This window comes from Acartia tonsa, chromosome 14, assembly GCF_053477335.1.
Source record: "Acartia tonsa isolate MP-2025a chromosome 14, ASM5347733v1, whole genome shotgun sequence".
NCBI lineage: Eukaryota > Metazoa > Arthropoda > Copepoda > Calanoida > Acartiidae > Acartia > Acartia tonsa.
In genome coordinates this window covers 11,541,675-11,558,540 of record NC_137273.1, presented here as the reverse complement: position 1 = coordinate 11,558,540, position 16,866 = coordinate 11,541,675, and the positions used below count along the sequence as shown (strand labels likewise).

Here is a 16,866-nt window from a genome sequence, read left to right as displayed (position 1 = left end):
ATTTACATCCCTTTAATGAGCAATGCATACCCCCATTGCCAAATTTCTGTGAACGCGCACGCTCTGTAAACTTGAAAATTTCAACTTAATATAAGACAAGCAAAGCAGTTAAGAACACAATTTTAGTGAAATCTTGTACAAGATAATCTTTTTTTTGTTGCAATTCTTGGTGTTTTTCTCAACAAATCCTTTTGTTGTTTTTAACCTCAAAACTTTTTATCTGCCACGCATTTATCTTGAAAATATCAAGATATTTTTGCATTATTACAGTAAAAAGGATTCGTATAAAAGTACATTTTGTTGCTTATCTGTAAGTTTTGGTTGAACAAATAGCATAAAGTTAAAGCAAACACGTATTTTAAAACTTTTTTTTAGATGAAATGAAAAAAACAAACAATTATTATATAACCAAAATAAATTTAATATTAAGATATTATGATAGGCAAAAAAATAATTGAGAATTCATAATTTTTCTTAAAATCTCTACTTTTGCAGTTCTATTCTTAGGGAACGTCATTTTTATCAAAATTAAAAAAATGTTGACTTGTCATTGTTGCTAATTTTTGTATTATATGGCCTTTTAATTTATCCATAACTATTTATTTCAGCCTGAGGGAAAAACGAGTATGAAGCTTAGCGACCCCATCGAGGAGAGTGATGACTCAGAAAAAGAAAAGGCCAAGAAGAAAAAGAAAAAGAAGGCCAAAACAAGCAAGGATGAATCTGACGAGGAGCCAGAGCCGGAACCGGCCAAGGAGCCGACACCGGAGCCGGAAAAGCAGGAGGAAGAGGTAGTGATACATCTTCATATCGCTTCGACCTTATTAATTCCACTCCTCTACTTTACTTCAATATTTCAGCAATAATATCAATTATAAGAAAAATGTTCTAAAAACAAAGAGTTTATAAAGATAAAAAAGGTTCTTTGCTTTTACTTGTTTGTTTATTATGGTTTGTTTTTAGAAAATTTATCTTTATCTTTGAATATTTCTTTGATGTAAAGGATAGTTGAGTAAATAATTAAATATAAAAAAAAAACAAGACATTTATATTTGATTCTTTTATTTACCTATTCATTTCACTCGAATAAAAAATACATTTTTCCATACAAAAAATACACATTTAGACCGTCGACTTATTTAAATGTTTTCCTAGAAATACACTTAGCTTTGACAATAATGCCATTTATAGACATGGTATGTTTTACACCAAAAATTTTCTAAATATTTCTTCTTTTTAAAAGTCATTTTTAAAAAGAGGGAAAAATGGTGTGTGTTCACTTTCGCATATCATCATAGTTGCGTTTATGATGTTTTTTTTTTATAAAGTTAAAATGTGCGGAAGTGAACACACACTTCAAATGACGCTTTTTTTGCATGCTCGCAGGGCCCTGTGGTCAAACTGAAAAAGTCAGTTTCCTTCAAGGAGACACCTGAGGTGGAAACTTATGACAAGGAAACAGAAAAAAAGATGGTCAAGAAGACAATTGTCAAGAGGGTAGTCAAAGTGCGACGGGTAAGACAGTTGGTTACTTTGACAAAGGGTTAGTTTCAAGAAGGGTTGTTTGTGCACAATTAATAAGGTCTCTAATGTTTAGCTCAAGTTTTCAAGAAGCTATCCCTTTTTTAAAATTCAATTCAATAAAAAATAACATTTTTTAAAACTGTTTCCTTGTCAGAAAAGTGGCTCCGAAACTGACACCGAAATTGATGACAACTCTACAAAAGACAAAGAGAATGTCACAGCTGATGATACTAACGATGAAGTTTTTGAAAAAGCTTCCAGCGTAATATCAGAAAAATCCGCCAACGTTGAGGAAACATCTGGCGAGGTTGATAAAGGTAAAGAGGAGTCCACTGAAAGTACTACTACGGTAACAAAAGACGGTAAACAATTGAGATCGTGGGTCTTAAAGAAGCAAAAATATCAGGTGGGTGAAATCCATTTATTGACATGGACTCTTTTTTGGCTGTTCTATCAAAAATTGAGTTTTTTTAGGGGAAAAAAGTAAGAAATGATATATTTTACAGCCTCTTACATGTTTCTGAATGTCTTAGAGAGCATTTATTCTTAATCGAATTGAAATTTTTCAAGGGAAGGGGTAAGAACAGCCATTTTTAAAATATAACTTTCAAAAGTCACTTAAATGACAGTGACCTTTTTACAACTAACATTCCAGCAAGCGAAAGAGGAGTCACAAGAAGGCGCTCTGAAAATCACAGAAGACCAACTTATAAATGTTCGAAGAGAAGCTTCTGAAGAGAATATTACTCATGATGGAGAGATTGATTCAATTGAGTATAGGATCATTGTTGAAAGAACCACAAGGAATGAGAAATTTAGAATTGATAATAATACATTTGTAAGCAAATAAATTAGAGGCGTCGCTTGTAGTAAATAAAGCTAAGGGGAAGGTGCAATTTGTGCTGTTGTAATAATATTTGGCTCTAATGATTACTCTCAGAGTTGGGAGGGGGGAGACACTTGCTTTTATTTTAACTTTTCACTCCTTTCTTCCTCAAAATTACAACCTAATACAGAAGTTATAATTTTTTTCTTTTCCTATCAATGCATGACATTCTATTTAAATATAAAAAGCTTTGCTACTATAAAACATATTGTTCTTGCTTAATCATCAAATTCTAAATTTCTCTTGCTTCTAGAACTACAAGATATTATACACGACGTAGAACTTATATAACAAGAAAAGAAAACAAAATCATTACAGAAACGTTTCAGGGATTTATTTGCAGATCTTTAAAAAGATTTTTTTTGCATTTGGTTGGTTGGTGTTCTTACAACTTACTCAAAAAAATGATTTTAATTATTTTTATATTTTAGGTTTAGTAAGAATTAGGAGTGCTTTCAAATATATTGTCTGTTGAGTATGATACCGCCCCCCCCCCCACTTATTTTTAAAAATAAATTAAAAGTAGGAGGAGGAGGGGGGAGGGTAGTAGTTATTCCTAATGCCTAACCTTTGCTGGGAATCTAAGGGGCCTATGCCTGCAGTTTTCTAACACTGCCATACTACCTAGTGCCCATTATAACCTATTATAAATTGAGTTCAAGAAATAGACAATCAAATTAAAAGCAAACCCACCCCCCTCCCCTCCCTTATTTCTGATTAGTTTTAAAAATAAGAAGAAAGGATTTAGTGATCAACAACACACTTTGTGTGAAAGTGTCGAATTAGGGGGGTCGATTGGGATAATATTTAGAACTACTTTACAAGTGGTAAAAACACGTCCATTTTAAAGCAACAAAGGGAAAATAATATTGTATTTTTAGATGAACACTATATCAAATGATTTTAAAAAGTTTTTTCTTATTTTCATTCTAGGTTTTAAATCTAAAAAAAAACACCGATTTTGTTGGCTTTTCCTCAAGGACGTTTAAAAACATAAGATTTGGTAACCAGTTCTTATATAATTTTATTTTGGGTACAGGACTATAACTAAACTATCATCGACAATTTACAATTACAGTAAGTCATTTATTTTCATCTGCAACTAAATGTTATTAGGATATATTTTCTGTTCCTGCCGCCTCCACAATTATCAAAGAGTTTCTAATTAAATCAAGATTTCAAGAATCATCTGTTTATGTACATCAAACAATTAAGATTTGGTAATTATAGAATAGAGATAGATAGATAGGCAGATATATAGTTATAGAGATAGATAGATAGAAAGAACGAAATATGAATAAACTAGGATAACAACATACATAAAAGCAGAGCTCTGAAACGTTAGGACAAAAGGACAATAACACTTGTATAGTGTCAGAACTGAATAATAAGAATATAAATGAATAAGAGTCAAAGAAAAATTGTGAGCAAATTTGTTGAAAAACTTCTTGATATAGGATAATTTTTATCGACATACTTACATTTTTAGGACTTGATTATAGAGTTGCTTTGCTTATATTATTGTATTTTGTTGTCCCAGGAATCAGTATATCAAAAATCAGAACAATCGAATAATTAGATTACATAAAAATTTGTTGTTAAAAAAAGTAAAAAATCAACATGTTTAAAATGGACGAACGGACATTCTGGTAATGATTATAGAGTTGCTATGCTTTCCAAATCGTACCTAACTACTACAGGAATCACCATGCAAAGTTTGAAATCGATAGGATAATTCTAACATGCCTAAATTAACGAAAAAAGCTATCTGTCTCAGACGTACGGACGGACATACGGACGGACTGACCCTAATTATAGAAAAGCTTTTCTTTTAAAAATATTGACGTATATATGGAAAGGCTAACACCAGAAAATGAATGATGATTATAAAGATTAATTGGGAATATATTAACCATTGAGATGTGAAATTATTTTTGTGCTGGGCAGATTATTTTGCATAATCTTTATATAAAACTAAATTATTCTTTATCCTATTTTTATATACAATTAACAGGATGTCTGTACAGAAGGATATCGATAACCTTTGAACCAATATTATTCTTCATTACAATGTAGCTTCTCATTAGTACTGGGAAGGTTTATAAATATTTTGAAGGAGGGTACCAACACCCTCCAAAGAGAAAATACCTTAGAATTTTTTTTCCCTCAAAAAATATATTTCCTTTTAAAAACTAGAATCCTAGAGGCCTCTATAAGAATAGCCGCTAGTAGATAAAATTTAGAAAACTTTGAATAATTAAAAAATGTTTTAGGTCAACCGAAGAAGAAAAGGAAGAAGAATTAGAGATTGAGGAATCTTCTAACACAACAGGTAGCTAATTGCCTTCTGGTTCAGTGGTTAGCCTTAACAAAATGATTTATTGTAAGGAAATTAAATATAATTGGTTCAAAATATCCTACTGATTATAAAATTAAAATTAATTCATCTTATTGACCAAACAGTTGCCTTGAGAATCTTTACTTAAAAATTGCAAGAATTTGTTAGCATTTATGTAGATACAGTATTCCACAAACAAAGTCTATTAATTTCTTTTCAGTTGACATATGCCTCAATAAATTTATACAATTAAATTCATATTTTATGTTTTTAGATTGTATGAAAAAGGACATAAGCCAAGCACACAAAATTATTGTTACAAGATACAAAAAGACAACCAAGGTACACATTTTCCAAAAAAAGGATAATCTGTAAAAAAAAAACAATAAATTTTCAATATTTAATATTTTAAAAGTTTGAAAAGAAATAATTAGGTAATTAATAGAAACATTCTTATATAATGTAAAGATTACTGACCAATAGGTTTACTAAATTAGGATAGGTTATAGTTACTCAAAAGGCATTCATATTTGAAGCTATTTTTATGCATTAATAATTAACTTTTGATAATATAGGTAACTAGAAAAGTTGAAACCACAGAACAAACTGAAGAAATTGAAGATATATTAGAACAAAAATTAGATGATTCTGACGAAAATCAAGAAAATAAATCTACAGAAAATGTTGAAAGGAAATCTCGTAGTCGTAGTAAAGCATTGTCATGGAAAACTAATCAGGAGTGCTTAGAAGTCCAGGTAAAGAAGAGTCCTATTTTGTTTGGCCTTAAAAAAATAATATTTCTTTAGAAGCCTAAGTTACAATTCAAATAGGATTATTTTGAAAACAAAATATTTCATAGATTTGAAGTTAGGGAGGAGTAATTTTTGTTCATATTTCTTTTCCTAAATCCCTGTTAATTTGTGACTTTGGCTCTTTAGTTTTTACCTTATAACAGAAAGAAAGATATATAAAAGGATCTTGGACAAAGTAGCTTTGGACAAAGTAGCTTCGGACAAAGTAGCTTCGGACAAAGTAGCTTCCGGACAAAGTAGCTTCCGGACAAAGTAGCTTCAGGACATTTACTTAAGAAAAGTAGCTTCTAATATTAATAAAGATTATGGCCGCAGCGCTCGGCCCCCTGGCCTACCTAGCCGCGGGCGCTCGGCTCCCTAGCCTATAACCTAACCTAACCTAACCTAACCTATGTTAGCCTCAGAACATTTATTTAAGAAAAATATCATCAACTGATAATACATAGGTGGTTTAGAATTTCGTGGATTTTGCAAAAAGTGGTTGATAGATTTTTACAATTTTTAATATTGTTTTTATAAGTTTTAATAATGTTTTTACAATTTTTTGGTTAGGTTAGGTTAGGTTATAGGCTAGGGAGCCGAGCGCCCGCGGCTAGGCAGGCCAGGGGGCCGAGCGCTGCGGCCATGACCTTTATTACCAGTGGAGGCTACTTTTCTTTGGAAGCTACTTTGTCCGGAAGCTACTTTGTCCTGAAGCTACTTTGTCCGGAAGCTACTTTGTCCTGAAGCTACTTTGTCCGAAGCTACTTTGTCCGAAGCTACTTTGTCCGAAGCTACTTTGTCCAAGATCCATATAAAACAGTTTTGAAGGGATTAAATAGTTAAATTCAAATTAGTCTTACTTTTGTCTTTCAAATGTTAATTTTTTAAAATCTTACATATGTTATTTCAAGAAATTTATTATCAAAATAAATCTGGTTGTCTGCTGGGTAAACATTACATAAAACATATTTGAATTTAAAACATATCAGACACATATATACATACCCTGTAGTTAGATTTGTCCTCCATTTCAAATAAGGAAAATTTAATATTAAAAATTATGAAAGAAAGCATTTCAAACAAATTACATCAACTAAAAATCAAATTTTATGATTTAGTTAAATTTTATTAAAATATATTTAATATTATATTTTCCTTTTATTTATGGACGTTAAACTAGAAAATTTTATTTTAGTATTTAGAAAAATCTTTGTCCTTCATGAAAAATAATATTTTTTTTTATTTTGTCAATATTTGCTCTAAAAATATTTTTTTTGGCAATTCATTTTTATAAAAATTGAATTTCAAAAGGAAGCAGAAATACAGGAAACCATAGACAATAAAGAAAAGGATACAAACAAGAAGACAAAAGATGATGAGTTACTAACTACTACAAAGAAGGAAAAAGTAATAAAGATACCAAAGGATAAGCAATCACAAGTTAGGGATCAAACAAAGCAGACTACTGAATTAGAATGCAGTGAACAGTCATCAGGAAAGGAAGTAAAGGATCATGATAAAGCAGGTGTTGCCTCAGTAAACAACAAAGAATTAGTTTCTGACAACAAAATTACAGAATTGGTACATGATGATTTACTTGAAAGCAAATCAGATACAAAATATACAAAGCAAAAGTCTAAAATTATGAGATCTTCTGAAGAGTATAGTAATATAGATAATCAAGAAGTTGTGGAAAATATATCTGACCAACAGAAGCCCGGATCATCAGAGATATCAACACTTAAAGAACCTGCAAATAAAAAAGCTGTAATGAATGTTAGGTCTGAAGTTATTGACCTTCCTGAATTGGAGTCCAAAACATTTACATTTACAGCAAAGGATAAGAGAAAAGAGGCTCTCAAATCTAAGCATAAATTAAATAGGGAGCTATCAGTCATTGAGTCTCCCATACAGGGAGAGTCTGTTGATGTTGATACTGGAAATGATTTAGAACAAGAACAACTGGTCCATCAAAAGGCAAAATTAACCAAGAATGAGCAAAGAAAACTTAGCAGGGTTGAAAATACACCAAGATTAGAGGCACTTGACATTGCAATTGATGCAACAGATGTACATGTTTTAGATACTAATACAAAATTAGATATTAAGCCAAAGAAAATTGAGCAAAAAGTTACAGAAAGAATACAATCTGATGCTAAAAGTATTGGAGTTCACTGTCTGGAAGAGACAACAAAAGACTTAAAGAAAACACATTATCAAGAAGAACAACCATCTGAGAGTATTGGAAATAAACTTAAAAACAGAAGAGTGTTATCAATACCAACTTCACAGGGCAAAAAACAGATTGAAAAGATAAGCACTGATATACCAGATAAAATTAATGAAGGTACTGTTGCTTCCAGTTCATATGAAGCAACAAACACAACAAAAGCAATTAAATCTGCAAATGTTATTGGAATGATTAGTCAACAAGAGGAAATTGAAACAATTGATAAAACATATATTCCTGAAGTAACAATTGTAGGACAGAAACCAAATTATAGAAGGCAACTACAATTAAACAGTAAAGAAGTTGTAGATACATCAACAGATTGTTTAGTTCCTAAATTAAGCAACACTTATCCTAAAGATGAAAGTGCAAATTTGTCCTCAACAGTTCAGAATGAAAATAATCGGCCAGTGTGCAAACCTGTTGAGCTTAAACAAGATGAAATCATTGATCAAGTACATAACTTAGATAATACTGTAAGTCTACAAACTAAAGCCAATATTAAAACAGGGAATAGAATAAATAATCCCATAGATAAAGAATATTATATTTTTGATGAATGTCCAAAAGAACTTGACCAACAAGTTCTGAGTAACAAAAGAGCCAAAACAATCGATGAAACAGCAGGTAGACTTGAAAAAGCAAGATCTGTTGAAAAAAGAATTGGACAAGACTTTAGTGAACAAGATGTAGTTGATCTAAAAATTAACAAAGTTGATGAACTAAGAGCATCATCTGGTAAATACAAGAAGGAGGTGAAACAAAGAACAAAATCAACAGAGAGAATGGTTGGAATAGACATACCCCAAGAAAGTACTGAAGAGTTAATTAGCACAAAACAATCAAAGATTAGAGCAGATGAAAAATTTGAACTTGATAATAAAGCTCTTATTTCCAAGACAAGTCATTCTATAGTTGCTGAAGATATTTCTGATTCTGTAAGTCAATTTGAAGTTTCCAATTTAGAACAAAAAACTTCTCAATCTAAAGAGAAAGCAAACAATAAGCAGTTATCATTAAAAAAGCCTTTATCACTGGTAGATGATAAGAAAGAAGAATATGTTAGGGAGCTTGATATTTCACAACCTTTGACCACTCTAGATGTTGTAAAAGAAATTCAAAATAAAGATATTGTCGTTAAGAAATCAATTCCAGTTGTTGATAATAATAAAGGAGAATTAATCCAAGATCTGAATATAACTACTCCATGGTTCTTAAAGCAAGCAAAATCAAGAAAGGATCAAGAACTTAAGAGCATAGCTACAAAGAAGGCTTTGCCAGTTGGAGATTATAAACATTTGGAATCAACAGAAATATTTGAAGAAAATATACCTACAAAAGATGTAAAAGTTACAATTGAGGAAACCAAAGTCAAGAAAGGAGTAACAAAAATTGATCATCAAACAGAAGAAAATGAAGAAAAGTTAGACACATGCTATGAAAAGCCAACAACTGCTATGAAATCAAAAACAATACGAAAACAACAGCAAGCACTGAATGTTCCCAAACTGATTGGGGTAAGGGTGAAATGTAATCTAATGCATTGATTCATTTTGCCTGTTTATATTAACCATCATTATTCCTAATTTATCAAATAAATTATTGTAAATAAAATGTTGATACCATATTTATTATACTGAATGCAAACTAAATGTATGTATGTTAAAAAGCATGTAAACTTTAAACATTTTGATTTTATTAATTTTAATTTCAAGTATCATAAAACTTTTTAATCATCTAAAATTTATTCACAATATTATATTCTATCATTAATCTTTATGCATACAATAAGTACTTTTTTTAATTATATTAAAAATCCATTTAGAAAATTCTATCCTATTTGTGTAAAAAATTTCGTTATTTGTGGGGTGGGTGGAGGGGGGTGTTTATAATTTTGAAGAAAAAAATTGATAAGAGGATAACGATAATAAAAAAAACAACTGTTGCATGATATTAAAAGAAAATATTGTACCAAAATATTAGAGCATGAGAATTGATTAATGTATTAACACAAATATTCTAATCTTTTATAAAAACAATATATTAACTTATTAATATCTCCTAAAATCTATCAAGCAAGTGATTGCTTAAATTAACAACATAGAGCCTCATTCACCTAACCTATCAATTATTATTAGTATTATGTGAAATTGGTGCATTGAGCGGTTCCAATTTTATATTTAGTATATTAAACATTTTAAAATACCATGATATCATATAACATTCATCATATTTGTCAATTACAATCATATAACTTCTTTTTTGTTTTAGGAGCACCAGACTGAATATTTGCCAGAAAACAAAATGCTTTCCACTCAATCACAAGTAGTAGCCAACCAATCAAGAACAAAAGCTTCCAGCACAGAAAGAGCAACTTCTATCCCAAGATCGCAAGGAGTACTTGCTGCTCATGAAACTGTGGATGATCATAAAGTTACAGCTATGCAACAAGTTGAATCTACAAAGAAGACAGTTAAGGTTGATGTAAATTCTAGACAAAGAGCATCATCTAAATCTAGAGTAGAATGTCTTAATATGTCAATTGAAGAGGCATCAGATTTACTAACCGATTCAAAGGAGACTTCAAATGTTGCCACTGTTAAGATAAATAAGGAACAAAAAACAAGAGCAACATCTCAAACAAGAATGGAAGGAATATCAGCTGATGTAGAAGAAACAAAAGATTGTTTTACAAAAGAAGATATTCTAAGAAACATTGAAGATAGTGCAACAATTTCGTCTTTTAGACCAAAAAGGCAGCAAGTTACAAATAAAGTCCAAGTTGAGGGTGATTCTGCTAAACAAGAAGATTTTCAGCTGTTTGAAAGTCAGGATACTCCTAAGGAAGTTATCAAATCTTCTACTGAAAAAAGTTCTAAAGAAAGAGCAACTTCACTGTCAAGAGTTGAAGGATTAGACCTGTCAGATGAATGGTGTAATGAAGCAAATAAGAAAGAGTTATTTGATGCTATGCATAAATCAGCAGATGTTAGAATGCAAGAAAATGCTTCTGAGAGAGTTATTGTAGCTGGAAGTTTAATGGGTTATTACAATGAAGAAGAAGAAGTTGACATGCTTAATAAAGCTAATGTAAAATCTGAAAGAGCTTGCAACATTAGCACTTACAAGTCAGCTGAAAAATCGAGAGCTAGTTCTAAAACAAGGATGGAAGGTTATTCAATTGAAGCAGAAGAATGCAACACTTTCAAAGATAAACCTAATAAGACTGCTTCAAGTGTTCAAGCTAAAGAAACGATTGTTGCACAACAAAAGTTGAGAATGACATCAAAGGAAAGACAAGAAGGATATTGCAATGATGAAGAGACAAGTGAGAATCTTAAAGACACAAAAGAAATTATATCTTCAATGCAAGATAATGCTGTTGAAAAGAAAGAGCAAATCATCAGACATAGAGCTTCTTCCAAAACTAGAATAGAGGGTTTTGGAACAAATACAGAGGAGGCAATGTCTTGTCTAAATCAAGGTGACATAATTAAATCAATTCAAGAGACAGCTGAACAGAAAAAGCATAAGTCAAGCCATGAAAGAGCCGTTTCAAAAACTAGAACTGAAGGAATTGATGATGAATTGGGTAGTGTTGATTCATTAGCTGCACCAATTCATAGAAAAGAGGTTGCAAATGTTAGAAATACGAAAAATAGAATGGAAAATGTTAGCAATCAACCAACCCAATTTGGGTATACTATGGATTTAACTGAAGCTGAAAGCTATACTCCAACAGCACTTCCGCCATCAGGAAAATCTTTTATTTCCAATGAAGCCTTAGAAAAGAAAAGAGCATCTTCGATTGTGAGACAAGAAGGTTTTGGAACTAGTATTGAAGAAACAAGTAAACTTATACCCAAGGATTTGACCAAATCTGAAGAAAAGACAGCAATGACATCTAGAAGTGAGGCTAGATTTAGAGCATCATCACAAACAAGAATGGAAGGATACCATGCTTCTATGGCTCAGTCACAAGAATTAGTATTAAATAAAGAACTTGAGGTGATGGTTGAACCTCAAAATGTGGATAAAAAAGAACCAAAAGAAAGAGCATTATCTGCTGTAAGAATTGAAGGTTTAGACACTCAAGAATATGAAGCTAGTGATCTAAAAGAAAAAATAATGGATATTCAAGCAACTGCTATTTCTGGAAAGGAAAGAAAAGTTAGAGATAGAGCAAATTCTAAAGTTAGAAATGAAGGATTTTACGCTCCTGAAGATGAAGCTCCTGAATTGGCAACAAACAGTTTAGAAAAAAGCAAATATCTTGCTAATCAAACTCAGCATTCAGCTGTTTCTAGTAACATAGCTACCAGAACAGAAAGAATTGAAGGTATTAGTGACAGTCTCGAAGTAGTAGGAGAGGATCTTTTACATACAGAAAAAGTAGCAAATGCTAAAAGCATCAAACAACCCTTGGAAAACTTTCATAGACCTACATCACAAACAAGAGTTGTTGGGTATGGTACTGAAATTGAGATGTCTAAAATTGAAGAATTTCCATCACCAAAATCGGTGTCAGCTAAAACAGGAAGAGAGTCTTTACAAATTAAATCAAGGGCTTCTTCAAAACCTAGACAATTAGGAGCTTCTGTAACAGAAGAATCAGCTACTGAAGGAATAGAATTCAAGCCTGAAAGAGTTTCTGCTAGAGAAAGTAGAGCTTCCAAGTTTGAAAAGAGTAAAATTGTATCAAAAAGTAAACAGCAGGGTGTTCTTGTTGCAGGGGAGCAAGCTGAATTAGTGGAGTGCCTTGGCACAGCCACAGCTGTTGCTAAAGAAAGTATTCTTGAGAATGTAAGTGAAAAGGCAAGATCAACAGTGCCTGCACAAGGTATTTCTATTCACGAAGAATCAATACAATTGAGGAAAGACAGCATGGAAGTAGAAAGACAAGCTAATAAATCAATTGATGATACAAACAAAAATAAGGCAGTCAAAGTATCAAAACGAATTGCACTTCATCAAAAATCTGATAAATCTACTGATGAAGTATTCAAATATGATGAACCAAATTCTGCAACAGAAAATCTTGAGAAAGATGTTCTTGCTACAACTGCAGGAGTACAAATAGAAGTACAAGATGAAACTATTTTGCAGTCAGACAGTGTATCTGCTTTTGAAGAAGAAAGCAGAATTGCACAAGAAGCTTCTGTTAGTGTGCATGATGAAGACCAAGAGATGATTGTATCAGAGAAACCTAAAGTTGTTGATAAAAAGATAACCCCAAGAAAGAAAATTTCCACAGTACTGGTAGGTAGATTTCTCATATAGATTTAAATAAAAAAAAATATTTTCTCATTTTTAATAATGCTTGTGAATTAATTAATATCTATTTTATTTCAGGAACCATTTGTAGCAGAAACAGAGCCAAAAGGAGAAAATATATCTTCAAGGTAAATACTACAAGATAACTATTTATATTTTTATAATATTTTATGCCTTTTTTAAAAGGCCACTAATTAGTTATACCTTATAAGTTTTATCTTTTCACCAATTTTTTTAATGCTTTTTTTGCATTTGCATATGACCTAGGACTTTAGGAAAATGGTATCCAAATAGTTAATTTGTGTCTGTCACACATTTAAAAATCTGTCAAAGTAGCAGGATTTGTAAATTGTCTTTATAAATTTTTTTAGTATCTTTGCAATATATTTTATCTTATTTGTAGCTTTTTGGGCTAAAAGTTAGAAATATTTTTTCATTCATTTTTCTGTTTTTCTGTCTGTTTAAAATTTTGCATATCTTGGCAATTTTGATAAGGTTTTTTTTGTTGTTGTTGGAAGTATAAGAAAAAATGCAAGATGATCTATGTGGTTTGAATGTACTAAAGCACCGCAACCATTTTTATTTTAAAAGGGTATAGGTTTTCATTGTGTCTTGATTATGACTATAATCATAATTTTGTATTAATCATTTCACAATTATTTTCACATTTTAGTGTCATGGATTCAGAAATAGATGATGAGAAACCTATTATAGAAGAAGAATCAAATCAAGAACAATTGAAGATTACAAAAAGGAAAATAATTTCTAAAGACAATCAGAAAAGTGTAAAGAGGATAAAGGATGAACTAGAAGATAATGATGTCAAAACATTAGATGAACCAAAAGATGCAAAATCAACAAAGAAAATTGACAAAACGGAAAAGAAAGAGGAAATTTTAGAAAAGAAAGATGCTTCAAAACTAAAGATAACTAAAACCAAACAAGAACAAGTAGAGCCAGAACTATTTTCAAAATCAAGATTAAAGAAAACAGAAGTAATAAAGAGAAAGGTTGAAACACCAAAAATGGAAGAGGTTAAACTGAAACATCATGATTTTGAACTCGCTCCTTTGGAACCTACTAAAGAAGAAAAAACTTCTGTTAAACTATCAAGGCCTTTAAAAGATTTAACAGACTTGGAAAAGAAAACTAAGAAAGTTAAAAAAGTTATCAAAAAACCAAAAACAGATGTTAAAGATGATTATGTGGAACAAATTGAACCAACAGATAGAGATGAAACTGATGAAATTAGTCCAGATGAGCAAATCGAGCCATTAGAAGATGATTTGAAGAGTGAGCAAGACATGTCAATAGCTGAATTAATAAAATCTTCAATTCAAGATGAGTCTATTTCAAGAAATAGTATTGTAACTGAAGAGCAAATAGTTCAAGAGAATGAAACAAAAGAGTTGGATAGTAAAGATCATGAAATTTCTGAACTAGAATATGTTGAACCAAAATCAGAAAAAGGTACCACCAAACCTGACCATGTAAAAGAAAAAGTTAAGGTTGAACCTAAGCCTGAAATCGTAGAAGAGAAACTTAAATCTAAAATTGAAGAAAAGAAAACCCAAACTAAAATTGAAGAAGATAAATCTAAATCAATAGTCAGTGAAGAGAAATTAAAACCAAAAATTGAAGATGAAAAGCCAAAAGATAAACCAAAGAAAACGATTGAAGAAAAAATAGAAGAAATGAAAGCTAAAGATAAGCCAAAAGCAAAGGCTGAAAAAGTTGAGGAGCCAGAAATGTTTTCAAAATCTAGACTTAGAAAAGTAGAAACAGTAAAGAAAGAAATTGAAAAACCTAAAATTAAAAAAGTTGCTTTAAAACATCATTCCTTCGAACAAGAAACACAAGACACAGCACCTGAAGAAAAAACTAGAGTTAAACTAACAGGTAAAGGTGAAATAATTGATGACAAAGAGAAAGTCAAGAAGGTTAAGAAAATAATAAAAAAGACCAAGAAAGAATCACCACAAGAAAAAGAGCCTGATATTGAAAATCAGGATGTAACTGATTGTGTAGAACCTGATGTTGCTACACCAAAACAACCAAGTGTAGAGAAAGATGAGAGTATGGAAGAAATTACTCCTATTAAAGATGACAAGGTAAATGAAAAAACTGCAGAGCCAAAGACAGCTGAACCATCTAGGCCATTGAAAAAAGTAAGCGCAAGAAAACCAGTGGTGAAAGAAAAGATAGAAGAACCAGAAATCTTTTCAAAATCTAGGCTCAAGAAAGCTGAAACAGTGAAGAGAGATATTGACTCTCCCACACTTGAAAAAGTCTCTCTTAAACATCATGATTTTGAGAACACTCCTCTTGACACAATTCCAGAGGAAAAAAGTGTTGTCAGGCTTGGTAAACCTCTGAAAGAATTGGATTCTGATAAAGACAAGAAGGTTAAGAAAGTAAAGAAAGCTAAACCTGAGAAATCTGATGACAAACCTGAAGAAGCAGAGCCGGAAGTTGTTGAAGAAAAGCCTAAAGAGGTAAGAAAAATCTTTTTTTTCTTCATAAAAATAAAGAAATAATAGTTAACAAGTGTACTTACAAAGAAGGAGTGTTTGAATAGTACCGATATATTGATTAACAAGGATGACAACATCTATAAAAGCGAAGCACAGAAACGGTAGAACAAACAGACATTAACACTTGTATAGTGTCAGAGAACTGAATAATCATAATATAAATGTATAAGAGTCAAAGCAAAATTGTAAGTAAATTTGTTGAAAAACTGCTTGATTCAGGATAATGTTTATGGACAATGACATACTTACATTTTTAGGACTTGATTACAGAGTTGCTTCGCTTATTACATTGTACTTTGTTGTCCCAGGAATCAATATACCAAAAATCAGATCAATCGGATGATTAGATCACATAAAAATTTGTTGTTAAAAAAGTAAAAAAATCAACATGTTTAAAATGGACGCACGGACATTTTGGTGATGATTATAGAGTTGCTACGCTTTCTAAATCGTACCTAAAATTTAAAATCGATAGGACAATTCTAACATGCCTAAATTAACGAAAAAAGCTATCCATTACGGACGTAATTATAGAAAAGCTTCGCTTTTAAAAACGGCAAATATGGTCGTTGCTTAAATTTTACGTCACTATATTACTTTTTTTATAGTTTTTAAGTTAAATAAAAGTATGTTTCTTTTTTTAGAAGCCTAAGAGGCCTGCGAAGCAACTTGAGATTAGACAAGCAGAATCGAACGACGATCCACTTCCTCTTGAGGAGGTGAGAAGGAAATCCCGTGACCCAATAGTTGCACCAGCTGCCGCTGTATTCACCCAACATTTTGAACAGGATAAGGTGGAACTACCCTCCTTCCTCAATTTTCCTTCAGGGATGTAAATTTTACAATCAAATGGACATTAGATTTATTTTCTTTTGTTTACATTTAGAAGGCTGGAGTGGACAAACTTACAAAATGAGATTTTAGTAATAATTTAATATTTAACATCATTCCATACCCATTTTCCAGAAAATTGGGGTTTACATTACACTTTCATGCCATATTACCATTTTTAATAACCTATTTCTGCTGCATATTATATTTAAATTATTAGTTCTTGTAAAATAACCATTAAAACCTATAGAGCAAGGAATTATTATTCAAAAAGATGATTCTCCAAGAATTTTGGAGCGTCAACCCAGCTACCATGATCAGAAAGCTCAAGTTATTGATGAATTAGATGGTGACCAGAAAGATATTGCTGAAACAAGTCAACCTGCCATAAAAACTGCTAAAGCTACTAAAAAGAAAAAGAAGGATGATGGCTTTAGGAAAACAGATGATCTTAA

General features: G+C 31.2%; 2 protein-coding genes across 2 annotated transcripts in view; both read left to right on the top strand.

Moving 5' to 3' along the window:
* LOC145305727 (uncharacterized) overlaps positions 1 to 16,866 on the top strand; it is a 151,075-nt gene that overhangs the window by 67,916 nt on the left and 66,293 nt on the right. Inside the window, exon 30 of the mRNA XM_080147466.1 lies at positions 609 to 791. Coding sequence (XP_080003592.1) covers positions 609 to 791 — 183 coding nt within the window. The remainder of the gene's footprint in view (positions 1 to 608; positions 792 to 16,866) is intronic.
* On the top strand, positions 1,179 to 16,709 carry LOC145306303 (uncharacterized). The gene is made up of 13 exons (XM_080148384.1): positions 1,179 to 1,196; positions 1,387 to 1,515; positions 1,679 to 1,873; positions 2,180 to 2,362; positions 3,527 to 3,630; positions 4,684 to 4,742; positions 5,023 to 5,090; positions 5,324 to 5,503; positions 6,854 to 9,289; positions 10,044 to 13,031; positions 13,125 to 13,174; positions 13,720 to 15,541; positions 16,225 to 16,709. Exons 1-13 carry the CDS (start codon positions 1,179 to 1,181, stop codon positions 16,414 to 16,416), a joined length of 8,424 nt encoding a protein of 2,807 aa, XP_080004510.1. The 3' UTR covers positions 16,417 to 16,709.